The following is an 18,144-nucleotide window of genomic DNA, read 5'->3' on the forward strand; positions in this document are numbered from 1 at the left end:
GCAGGACCTTTCTGTACTAAGATATCATTTTACCTTTTAAAATAAAGTCTGCAAATCAAGACATTTGGAAACCATGCTGTAAATTTTGGCTTGGTAAGAAAGCCTTCTAAAGAAAACTCAATTCCTTGTAATTTTAATTTCAATATAGCCTTGCTTCTGATATGTAATAGTGAAATGTCATCTTCCAGACAGATGATAAGATCCTTCTCTTTTGTTTATACAACATTCTCAAACATGTATCAAGAGAAGTTTGATAAAACTGTGGAACTTAGTTACACATATGCAAAGAAGTGATTGATCAACCTATCAAAAATATTTAATGTTTTTAATTTTGACACATTGGATAAAGTTTACTTTTATGTATATGTTAATTTTTGTTAGTAAAGTTACTGTTATAAAAACATTAGTATGTTCTGTTTTTCTGGTCTCAGGACCAGTGTACTGGTCAGCAGTGTACTGCTTCCACTTCACTGTAAAGCTCAGGTAGGCATTAGTGCTTCATGATAGCCTGACCACATGTTTTATATCAGTTTTTTCAATTAGTTCCTTTGGGTGGGGAGGCAGGGATGAAGCAAGAAAACCTTGTCATTGCTGTACATGAATAGTTAGGCATTGTGAACTTCATGCGGGAGCATCCCAGCATTCTTCCTTATATTGGGAATGCTCATGAAAGGGCCTTGCTATTAATATTTTAGATTTCTTAATGTAAGTTTATCGGTAGTGTCAGAATTCTGTTAAATTTCAGACTTGATTTGTAGAGGGGTAATACAGTTGTGGACAGAAGATGGACGTTTGAGGATTGCATTGATGAACTTACAGGAGTAGTCCACAAAAGCATAGTGTATAGTATTGCAGAACAAACACGATCTTTGTCTTTTGGAGTATGTAGGAGAGCAATTTAAAAATCTGAAAGTACACCTTTGTTAATGTTTTTTTCTTTGAAGCCATGGACTTCATTGAGTGCTGCTATCTCAGCTGAAGCCATGCTTAAGGCTACTGCACAAATGGTTAAGAACCGCTTCCTATCTATGCCTTTAGCATGACAGTTCATAATCAAATTTTCCTTTGTTGCTGGTTCATGGCTTGGAGTCTTTCTTGCAGTTCTGTTTTGACTATCTTAATTTAAAAGCTTGAGTGGGCCCCAGGCTTATTCTGTCAGCTACCTGAAAGATGGTCTGAGTAATTGTAGGTTGTATATGATTGAAGAAAAATTGATATCACTGGTCTTAAATGGTAACTGATATCTTAACTGGTCAACAACGTACAGGAAATTGGAACCTATTAGCTTGAATGCTGACAGTCAATTTCTGATGAAGCAAGAAGTTTAAATTGGCAGATAGTTTAAAAGAAGGATCTGGCATTGTGCACTTGTAAAATACTATATTCTATCTCTGATGTTTGTCAGTATTGCATATTTAAAACATGTCACAAATAAAACCAAACTGAAATTTTAAGTGAATCATGGTAATTCCATTTCTTAAGTTCCCTTTATAAGGGCGTCTAATATGTGTGTGAGAGATTACTGTCATTGAAAACATGTCTCCACTGCCTGAAGTATACATATATCTCTATATTCCCATGCTCCAGATAATTATCTTACAAATATACTTGCCATACATCCCACTGAAAATACCTTTGGTGCTTATCTTACAGCCAATGCTGTTGAATACAGTTCTCTCAGTAAACAAATAAATGGGTTTTTTTATAATCATACTTATTCTGTAGCTTCAACAACGTAAGACTACTTCCTCTTTTAAGACAGTGGTCATTTCTTTTTTGTGCATGTGGGTTAGGATAAATGAAAAAGCTGTCTTAAAGTCATTTTAATGTGATACCTGTCCATGGCAATAAAGAAAACTACCTGAGTGCTGCTGCTGATATTTTTGAAATGGGTGGGTTTTTGATTTTTGATATTTTCAGTTTTTTGACTTTATAGTTTTTTAACTCCCTTGTATGTCCACAAAACTTGTGTACCATAACTGCATGTGCTTATTCCCATTTACAAATTTTGTGATTTGTCACTTTTTTTCCTCCTTCCCTGATTCTTTTGGATCAATACAAAGGTGTCATTGGTAAACTTAGCTACTCTGATTTTGGCAACAATAATATATGAAAGTTTGAGTTACTGTTGTAGCTCCTTCCCAGCCAAAACCCATACAGTTACCTTGGGGAGGACATGTCAGAATGGAGTTATGAACTGGAATTACTCTTACTCAGTTGTGCCGCTGATTAGAAAGCACAATGAAAGATTAACTCTCCAGTTCTGGAAAACTTTCCTCCATTCTTCTTCAAAGAGGTTTTTAGCAGCATTAAAAAATTGTTCATCATTCTGCCAAACATAGATACAGTTGGCATGATCTAGAGTTCATTACTTATTTTAAAATAATAATATTACTACTTATTTTCAATGTATTTTGTGGCCTTAAAGTCCCACATGAGGATAGAGACAGATTTGTTCCAACTACCATGTAAGTACGTATACCAGAATGTTAGAATAATGCAATAATGGGGGATGGGTGAATATCAGTGTAGATTTGGGGTTGTTCCACAGTGTGATTTTATTTTGTCGTGTTGGTCATATCTTTTAATCTTTCCATACTTCCCTAGACATAGAGTTGCTTTTAGTCTTCAAAGTGGTGTGGAAGCGTAACCAGTACAGTGATATTTTACAAAGTTTTACAAAACAATCACTTTAAACAATCTTGATGGAAGGAAAATATTTCTTGTAGCTGGCAAGCATAGGAATCCTAAAAAGTGCTATCTTTGAATCAAAAATTCTTCCTTAATTTCAAAAATAAATGCAAGAAATGAAAGGTAGCCAAAGAATTTTCCCGTAGACTGCTGAAAGGCAGAAGTGAAAGCACCATCCTCAGATTCCCTATAGCATTTACTTGATTTGAATTCAAATTATCTGACTTTTTGCAAGAAGTGTACATTTGCCTTGTTTTTAAATTTTATTTTTCACATGCTACTTTCCCTGTAATGATTACTGAAGCCATTGGTCTAGAGAACTTAGGAATGAGGTCAAAGTAGGATGCAGGGATCTGGCATGTAGAGCTGTACATACTGAGCACTGGTTTTAGTAAGCCAAGGGATGACAGTGATGGCCTGCAAAACCTGCTGAGGGTTGGCGGTAGTGTCCTAACTGCAATGTGAAAGTAAGGAAGGTGTCTTTATTCACTATCAGTAGCTCTTTAAACTAAGACTTTGCACTTTATGTCAAATATTGCTACTGTTTCATGAACCTGGACTTAGGACCCCATACATCTGACTAGATAAAAATAAGTTAGTTTTCCTTGCTTCGTTTATTAGGATTGTTTCACAGACAAGGAAAATGATATCCAGCTGACCCAATAGCTCTTCCTTCTTATATCCTCCCTCAAATACTGTATAAATGTTTAATACTGGTTCTAACTGCTGTTGCACAAGTATGTCTTGATGAAATTAAACTATTCCTTTTCATATATTAGCATGTTTTGCCTAAGTGTAATATCTGTCTATATAATTCCATGCTCATGCATCTTTCTATGTTATTTTTATCTGTTATGGCAAGGTGCCCATGGTTTGTGAAGCTGTTTTTCCCAGGTGCTTGTTCACAGGACAATATGTTGTGCCTAGGAGCCTGGGAAGGAATGACTATACTGAAATTTGAATGCAAAGCCTTTCTAATCAAATTATGTTCACATGGAACATTGCGTCCTTCCTTAAAGATGGAGGTGACAAGCTGGAGCTCTTGTAAAGTGATGCTTCTCTAGTGTTTTGCTTTGCTATATGAATGTGTCTGCAATTTTTATGTCAATTTTTAAGCAAATACTGAAGATAACTCCTTTTCTTTTATCCAGGCCCATATCAAAGGTATGTGAGATCACTGCATTTTTACTCTGACAGTATGTAATTTGTAATTAGTATCAAGAATTACATTTCTAAAGAAGTATGCATTACTATAAATTAAAACCTTAAGTACATTGTTATAAGTGAGATACGAGTGCAGCAAAGTTTTTAAATCTCAGGTATACACTGAGGATGATAAAAAAAAATGGTATATTTTTGTGGAGTAGTCCATATACTTGCTGATATTGCTTGCTAACTACATAGATTTTTGTTTATTTTTTTAAGTTACCTCACTAAATATTGCCCCCCTCATCCAATAAGATTCTTGTATTTATTTTTCTCTTTATACTATGGATTTTAAAGAAGTTGAAATAGGAGTTACTGAAACTATAGCCATTTTTAGCCATATGCTTGCAGAAGTTTTGAATGCCTTTTCCTGTAATTTTTTTTGTCATGCTACCTTGTTGTTATCTTACAAAAATAAACATTTGTAATAGTAGCTGCCATTGTTAAAGTGGGTGTAGTTACTGTATGCTTGGCCTGTGGCTAAATTAGTTGACAGATATCACCAAAAGGTCCCCTTGTTGCACAGGCAGACAGTGCTCTCCCCATACAGCACAGAGCACTCTGTATATGTGCGAGGGCATTACACGTGAGAGAGTTAAGCAACTGAAGATCATAAGTCTGGGTCTTCGTGGGGAGAGCCAGTTGACTTCTGACTTTCTGCTGATAGAAAATAGGTTGTCCGCCGTGGATCTACTATAAGTGAGTGAAGGGTTGTAATATGTTGCTATAGGGTTGTATTTCTTCACCTAGCAGTTACTCCAAATAAGTTTGCAAGGAATTTTTTACTTTATTTCTGCACATTTTATGCTAGAGACAGAAATATATGTGGAAATGTTTAGTCATGTTTGGCTTTTGGACCAAAATTCAGAGTATGCCTAAGTCTTTGTGGGACAGGGACTTTTTAAATGGGACTCTGAGTGTCAGTGAGCAAGACAGATATCTCTTAAGCAAAGTTTAGTGCTTATTTAGTACAGCTTATTATTCCTGTATCATAAGAAATCATTATTGATCATAACTCCCAGTGTAACTCAGATGGCTTTTTCTTCTCTTTTCATATATCTCATCCATATATTTATCAAAATAGAGTGTAAGCTTAAAGATTAGTATCACATAACAAAACCAGACATAGACAAGATACGTAAATAAAAACCAAATTGAGATGATTAACATACTAGGGTCCTGCTTCATGAGTCCTAAATGCTATTTCAGGACAACTAGTAGATGACAATAATAAACAAATATAACCCTGGTGAGAAATAATTATTTTAATCACAGAAGCATGGCAGTAAAATCACAAAAAGAAAAGAATGAGACCAAACCTGCTAAATGTCTTTCTGGGTCTCTGGTCTCCTCCTGTAAGGCAAAACATTGTTGGGTTTTATAGCTTTTTGAATTAGGCTTTAAATCGTTTAAAGAAACATAATATGTTTCTTTGCAAGAAATTACATGTTTGTAAGCCTTTAATTTTTATTTGCTTTCTTATATCGCTTATTTTTATGATCATCTTTTGTTGAGAAAAATTTAAAATTCTCTTTCCAGTAGCAATCTTGGAACATTTGGTATCTGCAGATAATTGTGCTGTTTTGAACGGTGCCAAAATGGTCTGTATTCCCTTTCTCATTTATAACTCCTCCAGAAAGTATTCAATAGCTTGTAGCTTTTGAAAATCTACGTAGTTCATCCTGTCCAAGTTAATTGTTTGTATGCCATCTTATTTCCACCATTCTAATTGGAGGTGGGGAATGTAGTATGCATGGTTTTATCTGCCTATCCCTATTATATTAAACTGATTCAAAGTATAATTATTTTGTATAAAATATCTGATGATGTTCTCTGGCGATAGGGGAGTTAATTGTCTAATTCTGTGTCATGTGTGGAGTCGTTTTACTCTGCTCCGTTATTCAATATGCAATAAGCAATTTCATCTTTAAAAGTAGGGCAGACACTAATTCAAAACAGTATGAATGTTCTCATATACCAAATATATGGACATATAAAAATAATCTGCAACGAGAACTTTGTTTTAGGATGTCAATTTTGAGTTTTATCAAGGGCAAGTTTTAGCACAAGAGGAAAAAGCCTCAAGTTGTGCCAGGGGAGGTTTAGATTGGATATTAGGAAAAATTTCTTCACTGAAAGGGCTGTCAAGCACTGGAACAGGCTGCCCAGAGAAGTGGTGCAGTCACCATTCACCATCCCTGAAGGTATTTAAAATATGTGTACATGTGGCACTTAAGGACATGGTGTAGCAATGGAGTTGGTTAGCAGTGGACTTGACAGTGCTAGGTTAACAGCTGGCCTTAATGATCTTAAAGGTCTTTTCCAACCTAAATGATTCTATGCTTTTAATTCCATTTTTCTGTTCATGGCTTCAGACTTTCACATCAGTAAGGACCATACCTGTTCTAACCTGATGCTTTCTGCATCTTAGCCAATTGCATTTCACCTAGTAGTCCTGTTTTGGTGTACGACAGAATCACAGATTGGTAGGGGTTGGAAGGGACCTCTGGAGATCATCTAGTCCAACCCCCCTGCTAGAGCAGGATCACGTAGAGTACGTCGCATGGGAACGTGTCCAGACAGGTTTTGGATATCTCCAGAGAAGGAGACTTCACAACCTCTCTGGGCAGCCTGTTCCAGTGCTCGGTCACCCTCAGGATAAAGAAGTTATTCCTCATACTGAGATGGAACTTCCTGTGTTCCAGTTTGTGCCTGTTGCCCCTTGTCCTGTCACTGACGGGCTTAAAGAATCTGAATCCAAAGTTCAGTCTGGTGCCTAAGAGATTAAACTGCATACTACAAGTAAAGACTTTGATTCTGTTAAAAGGGGAGAGTTAGCTTAGGTGATACATGACCAAGTAAAACTTGGGTCTTACAGTTTAACAGGGGATAGAGAGGGCCCTGGTGGGCTAACCAGGGGAAAAACGAATCCCTTTCTAACACCTATGATTGAGATCCTATAACCTGGTGCAGATGAACTGATCACATAGTTGACTGTCAGTGAGCACTCACACTGCAATCTTTTTCTTTTTAATGACATTATTGCTATTCTTGTAGTAAGGCCCAGTAATATGTTGCACCGGGATGGGGGCAGGACTTGCGTATTCTCTTCATTTGCTATAACGTGAACTGAGCATCTGGAATCTGTTCTCTGTTGGGATACTGAAGTTTATCATACAGTAATAAACTTACAAATCTTTGTGTGAGCTGTATTAACACACTTCAGATGTATTAGTCCAAACACATAAAATTATGAAGATAATTAAGCTGCACAATAATTAGTAGCTTTGGGTCTCATGTATCAATATAAATTATCTACTTCCTGTATTTTCTAGAAATTCCACTCAATAATGGTGTAAACTTTTAGTTTTATAGAGGTAGAATGCTAGATTCCCTGTGCAAACATTTTAGTATGAGTGAAGTGTGTGAGAGCTCATGCAATGTAACTGCTATTTTCACATCTTAAAAATACCCCAGTATTGTGTATACCTTGATGCATCTGAGTTGGTACTGGGAGACTAAATAACAGTGGGAGGGATTAGAGAGCCCTAGGAGCTTTTCTCATAATTGTTTCAGATGTCTGATAACATTCTTAGGAAACAAGCAGAAGAGAGAAGCCCATTTTTATTAGCTTTGTAGCAAGCATCTGTTGCAAACAGAGGCTAGTATTTCTTGGCTTGTTTTGTAGGAGGACTCATTTTCAGTGGCTACAGAATAGTACCAAAATCTCAAAGTATGGCTGGGTGACTACAGAGTAAGCAATCCAACCAATGTTTTATATATTTCAGGTAGGTGGATTTGACTTCATAGGAGCTAGAAAATCCAGGCAAGTAACTTACCTCTGTAATTTTAGACATACCATCTTTGGAGATCTGAGCCTTCATCACTGAGGGGATGATCCTTCTTGACCAAGGCTTGTGAGGTTCCACTGGAGGTGATGGCTCAGTCTATGGAGTTAGTGCTTTGGTTGTGAATATTGTCCTGTTAGCAGTGAAATACTCTCCTTGAAAAATACACCTTTTGATGTACCAGTCTTCAAGAGAGACAGGTGATAAAATTACAGGGAGACAAGACAAGGGGTGTATCAAACTGGGACTAAATAATGATTATTGCCAAAATAGAGGTGTAAGCTCAGTAGTTCTCTTTTTAGAGCCAAATAACAGAATAGTTTTTCTTTCATGTTTTCACATTCTGTACAGATTTGTATCCCTTTTACAGAAAAATGCTGGAAGAAATGTGATATGTTTTAGCTTCTAAAACTACTTTGATGTAAAGATGCAGGGACTCTTACCTGATAGTGTTTTCTAATGGGGGCACTGCAGCCTGGGACCCCAGGGCATCAGAGGTTCCACAGGAACCTGCTGGGTGTTAAGTTTCTCTGTTTAATTACATCTAGGCACTATTTATGCTTTTTCTGTATTTTTATAACATATAAATGTATTTGTAGTTTATAAGTGTGCTTCATATATATATGTATAAGATACAAGCTTATTTGAGGTAAATAGAAGAGTGTTTCTAATTGAGAATGCTTGTTAGTGATTCATCTAAATGACATAAGAAAGTGGCAATTTTTTAATGTGAGTGAAAGGTAAACAGTTGATTTAGAGTACCACTCAATATATACTCCTTGTGAGCTTCAGTGGATGATGTGTTAGCCAAATGAAGAGAGCCTATGTGATTCTGAAGGAAAGATGATGAGCTATGGAAGAAGCTGAGGCAGCTAGAAAAAAGAAATATGATTATTGTTTTCCCTTTTGTGTTTCTCGGGTAGTCTAACAGAAGAATATAACTTAATTTCACACTTATATAACATTTGGCTGGAATCCTTGTAGCTATTTTAGGAAGCCAGATTAATTAGTCTCTATGAAGTAATGTGTTCAATGCTGTCTTTAAGTGGCAGTTGCTGCCATTTAGTACCAGGTTGAGAAAGTTCCCTGTTAAGTTTTTAATTTTAATAGAATGTGCAATACCTGATCTTTTGCTTTGTTAGCATGGACATAAATGGTTAGATCATAGATGCCAACAGTAGTGGATCAGGAGAAGGAATGGGAGACTGGCAGGAGGACAGACAATGCCTTGCCCATCTTGATCTGATTTTTTTCTTTACTGATCTTGATATCCTTAAAAATACTTAATGGCAAAAGAGAAACTGTGAGCACTACTTGAACTGTTAGGGGCAAGAAGCTATCTACGACTCTAATAGCTGGCCTTCTCACTTCGGGGAATGCTAACTCTTTTGTCCCTGCTCCAAGTGCTCAGTGCTGCTCCTAGCATGCCTCCAGGCCTACTGACTAGCCCAGGGTTCTCAGGACCTGTTGACAGTTTGGTTGCAGGTAGCTAGATGCCCATATTTTTAATTCTTTTAGAAGTTAAATTTTATCTGGAAAAAAGCCTTGTATTTTTTTTCTTGATTCATGAAAAGCTGAAACATTTAAGACCAAAATTGTTGCTTCCTGATCAAGCAGAGGAGTGGGTTGTTGAGAAATGTCAGACTCCCTGGTCCAAGCCAGGATGTTCTCTGAGATTTATTTTTTGGCCTGCTCCTTAGCTTTGTCACTGCTATTCAAATAAAGCACCACCTCACAGTCACATAAGCACATCATCACTTTGACTCGTGAATAGATTTTGCTGTAGGAAGATCAGAATGCTGTGTACCCTGCCGGATCAAGTCCTTGGTGGAATATATTCTGGATTTATTATTTTTATTTTGTGCTGAGGTACATTGATGGAAGATTGGCAACCTAGCCATTGTCATGTAGGGAAACTTCAGCTTGCTTGGAATAGATGAAGAGGTTTGCTTTAGATTAAAAAAAAATAGTAATAACAAAAAAACCCCCTGCAGCTTCAGGGCCACAAAATGAGGATGTCCTGCAGTATGCAGGGGGTTTGTCTAGTCACAGGAAAAATATTTTTTCCACAGACCCAACAGCATAAAAATATATAATAAATATTTTAGCCAAGCTTGAGTTAAAATACAAAGTTTTCTTGACCACTTCAGAAACTGTGTTCTATAAAAATACACATAATGCTTAAATTCTGCAAAAAAGATAACCGTGGTTTACTAAGCAAAAGCTTTCAGACTCGGTTGGTCCTTCCCACCTGCTTAGAGCAAAAAGCACAAGAGTTCTTTGTGCAGGCTAGAGTAGATCAGTTTAGCTGTCACATGAGAGGAAGATAGTTGCTTCTGCTTTTTAGAGAACAAGCACAGATTGTGAAGCCTCCACTGTTGTATTACATTGTTCATGAATTCAAGTCCAAGGGCCTCTAAAAGACTTTTTTTATATCAGTTGGGAAGTTAATCATGGTTATATGAACAAATGAAATACTGTGTCATTCTTTCACTGCTGGGATAGTGTTTTCTGTCTTGTATACAAAGTATTCATGCAACTGAGATGGTTCATGCCATGGAATAACTAAAATAAAAAACAGAGTAACTCTATATTTTTAACTTGCATTTATATTATTTTGGAACTGTACTGTTCCTGTGCAGAACATAATGTTTATTCAAAGACTTTTGTCTTTGAACTGATTATTTTTGACTGAGGAAAAAATGTGAAGTTGACCCTTTTTACACAATAGTTTACACGTTATTTTAAACTTTTAAGGACGTTCTCTATTTGGACTCTACCAGCTGCTATAATATTTTTGTTTTTCATGAACTGTCATTAGGTATTTTTTTGTCTCTCTTTCTAGAAAGCAATAGTATGGAATTCAATGCTGGGACAAATACTTATGTCACTTGCATTAGTTTTGAAGTTAAGCAAGCATTAATGCTTAACCTCTGAAAAAACACTAATTCTTAGGTTGACTGTTTCTATTTATAAACATTTTTAAGTCTTTAATTGCTAGACACTGTCTAAAATGGGTTATTAACAGTAGGTTTAGATGCTTGAAAGAAAATGTATTGTTTACAGTATCCAGCTGCTTATTACATTTCAGCACTCAACAGGAAGAGTTATTTCCTGCCTCAGAATACTTTGTTTCCTTTGTCTCTACAATGAGAGAAAAAAAATACCAGGACTACTCCTTCTGACCAGTGAAAACTTCTCATTTTCTAAGTAGGGATTTGTGATAAATGAACCTTAGTAATACTTTGCTGATGAAGATAGGAATTGTAGTTTTAACATCATCTTATTGCCATGAATGTCACAGGGCATATGCTGTAGGTCATCACTGCTTGCTGCAGTTAGTTGGAAGTAATGTTTTAGTAGCTGTGTTGTAAGGAGATGGACAATAGGATGGCACAAATTTAAGAATGCTGTGGTGTTATATTTTAACTAAAAATAATTGTATTTTTTTTCTTTGCTGTAGTCGTGACATGGAGAATAAAGAAACCCTCAGGGGGTTGCAGAAGATGGAAGACCGCCCAGAAGAGCGCATGATCAGAGAGAAACTCAAGGCAACGTGCATGCCAGCCTGGAAGCATGAATGGTTGGAAAGAAGAAGCAGGAGAGGCCCTGTGGTAAGCGGCACTGATGGAAGGGCAATATCTGTAACAGCTGTTACAAATAAAAATCCCTTAAATTTTTTTCTGTTAGAAACCTCTTTACCTTAACAATTTGCATACTCTTAATTATGGTCCTCTTGTTCATTTTTATGAATATTTTTCCTGTTTAACAGGAAACTGTGGCTGACTTTCTGAAATGTATGCATTTATTAAGCTTTATTTTTGAGAACATACAGTTGTGCTGCTGATTGTGTAGTGTTAACTGTGACAACACTGCCCTCTAATGTCAAGAACAAAAGTAGCTCCTGTTCACCAGGTAAAAACTTGAGTACAAAACTGCATTATAGTCCTTTTGTACTTCCTTAGCTCTTAGGGGTTTCTTGAATTCACTCTTCCGTAGTTTGAAAATGTTAGTTTTCTACGTATTGTAACGGAAGTATATGGAATTTTTGCTAGATGAAAAAACAAATGGCAATCTTACTGGAACCAGAAAAAAACCAAAGCTGAGTAACTCCTTCACACAAATCTCAACTCTGCTAAATTTTGGATGCCAGAGTATTCTATCAGCCTTTTGGGTAATCATTGTGTATAAATTGTTCAGAAGCAGTTTTAAGAAATTGTGGGCAGATTAAACCTGAAACTTACTAAGCATAGTTACAATTCTAGTGAGTATAATGCTAGTTAATTAATAACAATTAATTACCTAGAAGTATAGTTGCATTGGTTGATGTGGCTCTCATGTACCACTTGATGAGAGTGCTAATTTAAAGCTAACATTGTCTGATGCAGTAAACAAGTGTTTGGAGGCAGCTTTTCTAGAACAGAAATAACACGGCTCTGTTGGTAACTTTCTGTCATGAGAAAGAACATTGAAAATACTTACAAATGCACCAAAAAAACAATACATCAAAGTGTCAAATAATGCAAAACAGTTCTTACTTTAAAATATTTTAAATGTGTCTTTGTTACTGTATAGCTTGAAATTGTTTCCCTGCTCAGCCCACTTCCCTTGAGGTTTCTGGGGTTTTTTAACACAACTTTTGATGCTCCAGATTCTCAATTACTACTATTTTACATTTTTAATATTTTCATGCAGTTGTAGCTAGTAACTGTAACTTGTCCATAGGCACATGAATTTCCATTCTGACCTTCCAGGAACGAAAAAGCCTTTAAAGTAATCGGGGAGGGGGGGCTGGAAAAGGCTGAACTGCTTTTTATACTTCTCCTTTATCCTGTTCACTTTCATAATCAGATGGCAATATATTTAAAAACAATAACAACAAAGCTTTTTGAAAAGTTCAGGTTTGCAATACATCAAATATGGCGACTTCTTAAAATAAAATGAGCAGTGCTTGGATCAAGGTTGTAGATGCAGGTTTTTCTTCTATAGGCAGTGCTTAACTGCTGAACCACAACCTCCTCATTGTCGTCTTCTCCCTGTAGCTGGCTGAAACTGAAATGCATTTCTGGATGGTGTAATAGTTTCAGTTGGATGAGTTAAATGGTTCAGTTTAAAATAGTATTTGACTTCATGGATGCAGTCCAAACAATCAGGTAGAAAGGCACAGGGTCTAAATATGTCTTCCCTTACCCTGAGCAGGGAAAGCCTCTTTCAATTTTGCCTAAATCGGAAACCTCTGGAACTTTCTAGAAGAAGTCTGCCCTGTTAATCTGAAGTGTTACTTGGAGCTTCCCTCCAGTTTTGAGTCAAGGCTATAAGACATGGAGGAATGTAGACTGACTCTGCCTGCTATGACTGCTTTTAATTTGATTCCCAGCAGCCTTACTCTTCTCATGCATTCTGTGGGTCTGAGGGACAGGCATCTGAAAGTTGTCTTGAAATATTCCACACCTCAGTGTCAAAATTCAGTGTTCATGCAACAAAACACTGTTGTACTCACTGTGCTTGAGCACATGCGTCCATTCATGTAGTGCAGCATTGTGCACAGTGATGAGCTCAGATACCAGATGTGGTGTAGCTGTTTTATTTGTAAGGCAGGCAGAAGACCTGGGTGTGGCTCTTACAGGGCACAGTGCACCTCAATTTTGCTGCATTGCCTCCAGGTTTAAAGTAATTTTTACTTTCTACAGCACAACACTTCTTGCAAATAGCAACATTTCTCAGCTGATACTTACTGTATATAACACATGGATCTAATGTTATAGGTCTTAAAGAGCAGACAATGCCTGTAGAAAATAATTCCTTTGGCTCCTGCTATCCAAATGGGGAAACTGCTGTCCTTAGAGATATCATGAATGACAATTACAGAAGTACTTTGAGAATCAAATCAGTTGCTGCCACAACTAACATAAACTGCACAAATGGACGGGGAAAAAAGGGTTCTTGCTTTTGTTTCGTATAGATTAACAAGATAGCTCCTATTAGATACTAATATTAGAACCTAGGGAATATGCAAACTTTGGATGTAAGAATAAGGGCTTAATTACATAATGCTAGCAAAACCAGTTTTGATTAATTTGTTTTGCTTTAGTATAAAATGATCAATTTGTAATTCTAACACATGGTTTAATTCCTGCAAGGTGGTGAAACCTATCCTGGGGAAAGGAGATGGATCAGAAATGAACAAACTCTCTCTAGAATCTCAAGACGAAGGACAAAGCACTGCTTCTTCACCTACACTGAAAGGAAGACGTAGTCCTTCTCCTAGTAGCTCCTCATCATCATCCTCTAGGACGGTTAAATCTGAATCACCAGGTGTTAGAAGAAAAAGGGTATCTCCAGTGCCTGTAAGTTGCAAGCTGTAATGTGATTTTTAATTTAGCTATATTCTGCAATCTTTTGCTTATAGAGGCAATTAATCTTCCTTGCACAGGGCAAGATGCTGATATAAAGGGGTTATTCCAGGGTATTACTTGAGTGAGATACACAGAGCATATCTCGTGTTACGTTTCTTACGTGTGAAATTCTATTCCCTGCTTAGGGGTGTGTTTTCTTGTTAATTCAGTCCTGCTTTCAATTTTTATTTCTAGGAAATAAATGAAGAAGTATAGATACTCAGTCGTGAAGACATGTATTTTCTCTTAGCTTCGTTTGCATGAGGAGATGTTAGTATTTTGTGTTTTTTTCCTGTAGTTTTACATGTCAGTTCTCCAGGCAGGTATATTCCTGGAGGAATAGGATTGGAACAGGATTGTTAACTGGATTAAGATTTCTGCAGAAAAGTGTTACTGGTATGGTACCAGTGATCATCTCTTCCAGAACTGATCTGTACATACAGATTAGGGGAGATTTAGGTATGTACATTGTTAGAGGACTAAAATCTCTATCATTACATTTGAGAAGATCTCGAATAGAATCTTCTGAGCAATAGTAACTGGCTTCATTAAAGATCAAGAGTATAATGTTTTGAGCACTAGTATCTAACAGGTTTGCTTGTTATAAAAATGCTCATCCATAGTTTGGCTTCAGTGGACTTGTCTACAACTTCACAGTGCAATTAGGGGAAGAACAGGATCTAATTGCTTTAAACAAGGTTTCCAAAAACAATTAAAATATGTACTGCTATTCTTCTGAACTAGGGACAAATATCACAAGTTACAGCACTGCAGCACAGCTCCTTTCTTCTTGACAAAAGAAACTGAAATGGTAAAAAACCAAAACAAAACCACAACAACCCACCAAACTATCTAATTTAGACTTTGATCCATTTTTACTTGATTGTTTTTCTTTGTCTTATACTAACCTTTCACATGAAAAGCTTTACAAGTTCAGGCTGTCTTTTACTTAACCAATGGACAGTGAGCCAATTATAAATGGCATCATTACATAAAATTCAAAGTGGATAGAAATCAAAGCAGAAGATTTAAAATTGGGCAGAGCCATTAATGTATCTCATAATGTTAGAAATGTGAAGAATTTAAAGGAAGACAATTAAAATAAAAGGTTAAGCTAAAAGGTTTGGGTCATTGAATTTTTAATCATGGGGAAACAAAACACACACACACACAAACCACAAAAAAAAAAGCAACCCAAAGAAACAACCCAAAAAAACAACCAAACAAACAAAACCAAAAACATCCTGAGCTGAAAGGTACTTTAATTGTGCAAAGGAGAGGAAGCTGTATCCTTCTTCCTTTTCTCTGGAATTGCTTAAACTCTTGTTCTTCATTGACCATCTATACCCTTTTGTAAACTGTAGTCATAGGTTTTCTTCATTTATGAAATATATTGGCATCATAACTTTATATAATAATTTCTTGTATTGTCACAAGTCTATGATTATATTCTCATTGAATTATACTTGCTAATTCAGTAGTAATGTGATAAGGCAACCACTGAAGACTTAAACAGAAGCAATTTAAAAAACTCCTTTTCTGTCATGATGTCAGACAAAATTTCAGTTTTTCTTCTGCTCTCAAGTTCTTGTCATGGAAGGAAGGTAATCCTCTTAAAATCATGCAGTCTAAGCAGGTTGTAGTAGTTTAATGTTTTGGGGACTCTTATTCTGTGTCATTTGGAGGAAAACAAAACAAAAACCACCAAAAAAACAACCCACAACACCTAACTAAACTTACTGTTGTCCTGGAAATGCTTATGATGGAACCACTTATGTAGTTTCAGAGTGGACGAATAACCCCACCTCGACGAGCCCCATCTCCAGATGGCTTCTCTCCCTACAGCCCTGAGGAAACAAATCGTCGTGTCAACAAAGTTATGCGAGCCAGGCTGTACTTGCTGCAGCAGATAGGACCCAACTCTTTCTTAATTGGAGGAGACAGCCCTGATAATAAATACAGAGTGTTTATTGGGCCTCAGGTACAGAATAGTTTTGTGTTGTCTCTAGCTTTTATTAATTTATAGTTAATTTTGGAAAAGTGTTCAAAACCAAATTAGATCAAGTTAGTTGCCAACCCATGATAATGGTTCTATAAAGTAATGTTTAAAAGTTGTAATCTGTGCTCATGTAAAATAACAATCAGCCCATATTTTGTCCAATATGTAGCAAGTCTAAAATTTCTCTTTTAAAAAAAAAAGACTGTAGTTGGGAAGCAATTACTATTGTCCTATTTCTCATTCCTAGAGGTGGCTCCAAATTATATCTCCTAAGTATTTTTGGCTAAAATTTGGCCACTTCATTTTCCTAGTTTGTCACTCTGAAAGTCTTTCAATTTCCTCTGAGGGATATATATATGTGTGTGTGTATATGGCAAACATATGTCATCATTCCTTTAAGGATGTGATAACTTCATTAACACCCATAGTGAGGTCCTTTTCATAGACGTTCATAGTACTAATGTGATGCTGCAGTGGGGAATATCTAGGTTTGGAGTAAACAGAAACATCTAAGTTTGATTGCTGTCATGTTATGGATATATGATGATTATGTGCATAAATTCCTTCTAGTATGAAGTGTAGCAACAGCTTCAGTTGATTTTTTTTAAAGGGGAAAAATCAATTGAAAACTGGTATAATAATGATCTGCTTTTCCATATATATTCCTGAATAATATTTTGTGAATTCAAATTTTCTGTAAGGCCATGTAACATATTTCTGCCTATATATGACATTCTGCATTAACTACTTTTGAGGCAGGGGGAGAGGGGGCAGGGGGTGTAGGGGTGGCTAGTATATGTTCTATGATGCACTTAACTGTGGAAAAATTATGTATGTAATTATCAATTCAGTAGAGCTGTAGCATATACTTGCCTTTGCAGACTTGTAGCTGTGGCCGTGGAACATTTTGCATTCATCTGCTGTTTGTTATGCTGCGGGTGTTCCAGCTTGAACCCTCAGACCCAATGCTCTGGAGAAAAACACTGAAGAACTTTGAGGTAATTGATTTCGAATAGATCTAATGGCAGATCTAAAATACACTCCAGGTAAAAGTCTTTAGGACATTATCTTAAAAATGCTGAGAACTATTGTTTTTCAAAGCAACAAGGATATATGTTTTTAATTATATCTTTAATTCAGCCTCAAGAGGTCTGTAAGTAGAAACAAAACCCCAAGCTGCAAATAAGACATAACTAGAAGAATAGTAGAGAGCTGTAGTTCAGTGAGTGATTCAAATCTTGGATTTTCTACTCAAATTTGAGTAGATTTGTCTTGCTGATTAGCTGAAATAGAGAGTAAGTAGAGAGCCTTCAGAAGTAATTGTGTCTATACTTAAAGCTGTTTTTAATAAGCAAATAAGTTTTTGTTGTAAAGTGTTTCTTGTGATCTGTTTAATTGTAAGACTTCTGCAATTCCTGCTGCTACTACTAATGCATTATTGTGAAGGTGAATAGATGATTTTTTTTTAGCAGTAGTTAAGCTTCAGTAACATTACTTTTAATTACAAGCTATTCATAGCATAAATACGACTGTTGCTATCTTTTTCTGATGTTAGGTTGAGAGTTTGTTCCAGAAATATCACAGTAGGCGTAGCTCGAGGATCAAAGCTCCATCTCGTAACACCATCCAGAAGTTTGTCTCACGCATGTCAAATTCTCATACATTGTCATCATCTAGTACTTCTACATCTAGTTCAGAAAACAGGTTAGTATTTTTCTAAAGGAATTAAAAGCTTTGTTCTGTAGTTTTCTTCTAACTTTGGAGGTTTAGAATCACCTACATTCTTTTTGTTCAAAGCTGCTTTCATTTCAAAGAATCGAATATACATCAGTCACCATGGTACCAAGTGGGCGTATTTGATTTATAACTTTGGTTTGAAAAATGTTAAGTAGAGTTGTAAAAAAAATTACTTTGACCCTTTGTGAATTTGGGAAACAAACTTTTAAAATGTAAGTGCAAGACTGAAGCATCTATTAACTTCATGCGTAACAGTGACTTGGGAAGA

At 36.2% G+C, this 18,144-nt stretch overlaps 1 protein-coding gene across 6 annotated transcripts in view; it reads left to right on the forward strand.

Moving 5' to 3' along the window:
- MAP3K1 (mitogen-activated protein kinase kinase kinase 1) overlaps positions 1–18,144 on the forward strand; it is a 64,213-nt gene that overhangs the window by 25,242 nt on the left and 20,827 nt on the right. For all 6 annotated transcript variants that reach the window (XR_008574676.1, XR_008574677.1, XM_054810090.1 and 3 more), the window contains exons 2-6: positions 11,209–11,359; positions 13,886–14,092; positions 15,921–16,121; positions 17,021–17,137; positions 17,695–17,843. Coding sequence is in view for 4 of the 6 variants with exons in the window: in XM_054810090.1 (XP_054666065.1) it covers positions 11,209–11,359; positions 13,886–14,092; positions 15,921–16,121; positions 17,021–17,137; positions 17,695–17,843 (825 nt within the window). In the remaining 2 variants the exon portion in view is untranslated. The remainder of the gene's footprint in view (positions 1–11,208; positions 11,360–13,885; positions 14,093–15,920; positions 16,122–17,020; positions 17,138–17,694; positions 17,844–18,144) is intronic.

The sequence above is a fragment of the Grus americana genome, chromosome Z, assembly GCF_028858705.1.
Source record: "Grus americana isolate bGruAme1 chromosome Z, bGruAme1.mat, whole genome shotgun sequence".
In the NCBI taxonomy this organism is placed as follows: Eukaryota; Metazoa; Chordata; class Aves; order Gruiformes; family Gruidae; genus Grus; species Grus americana.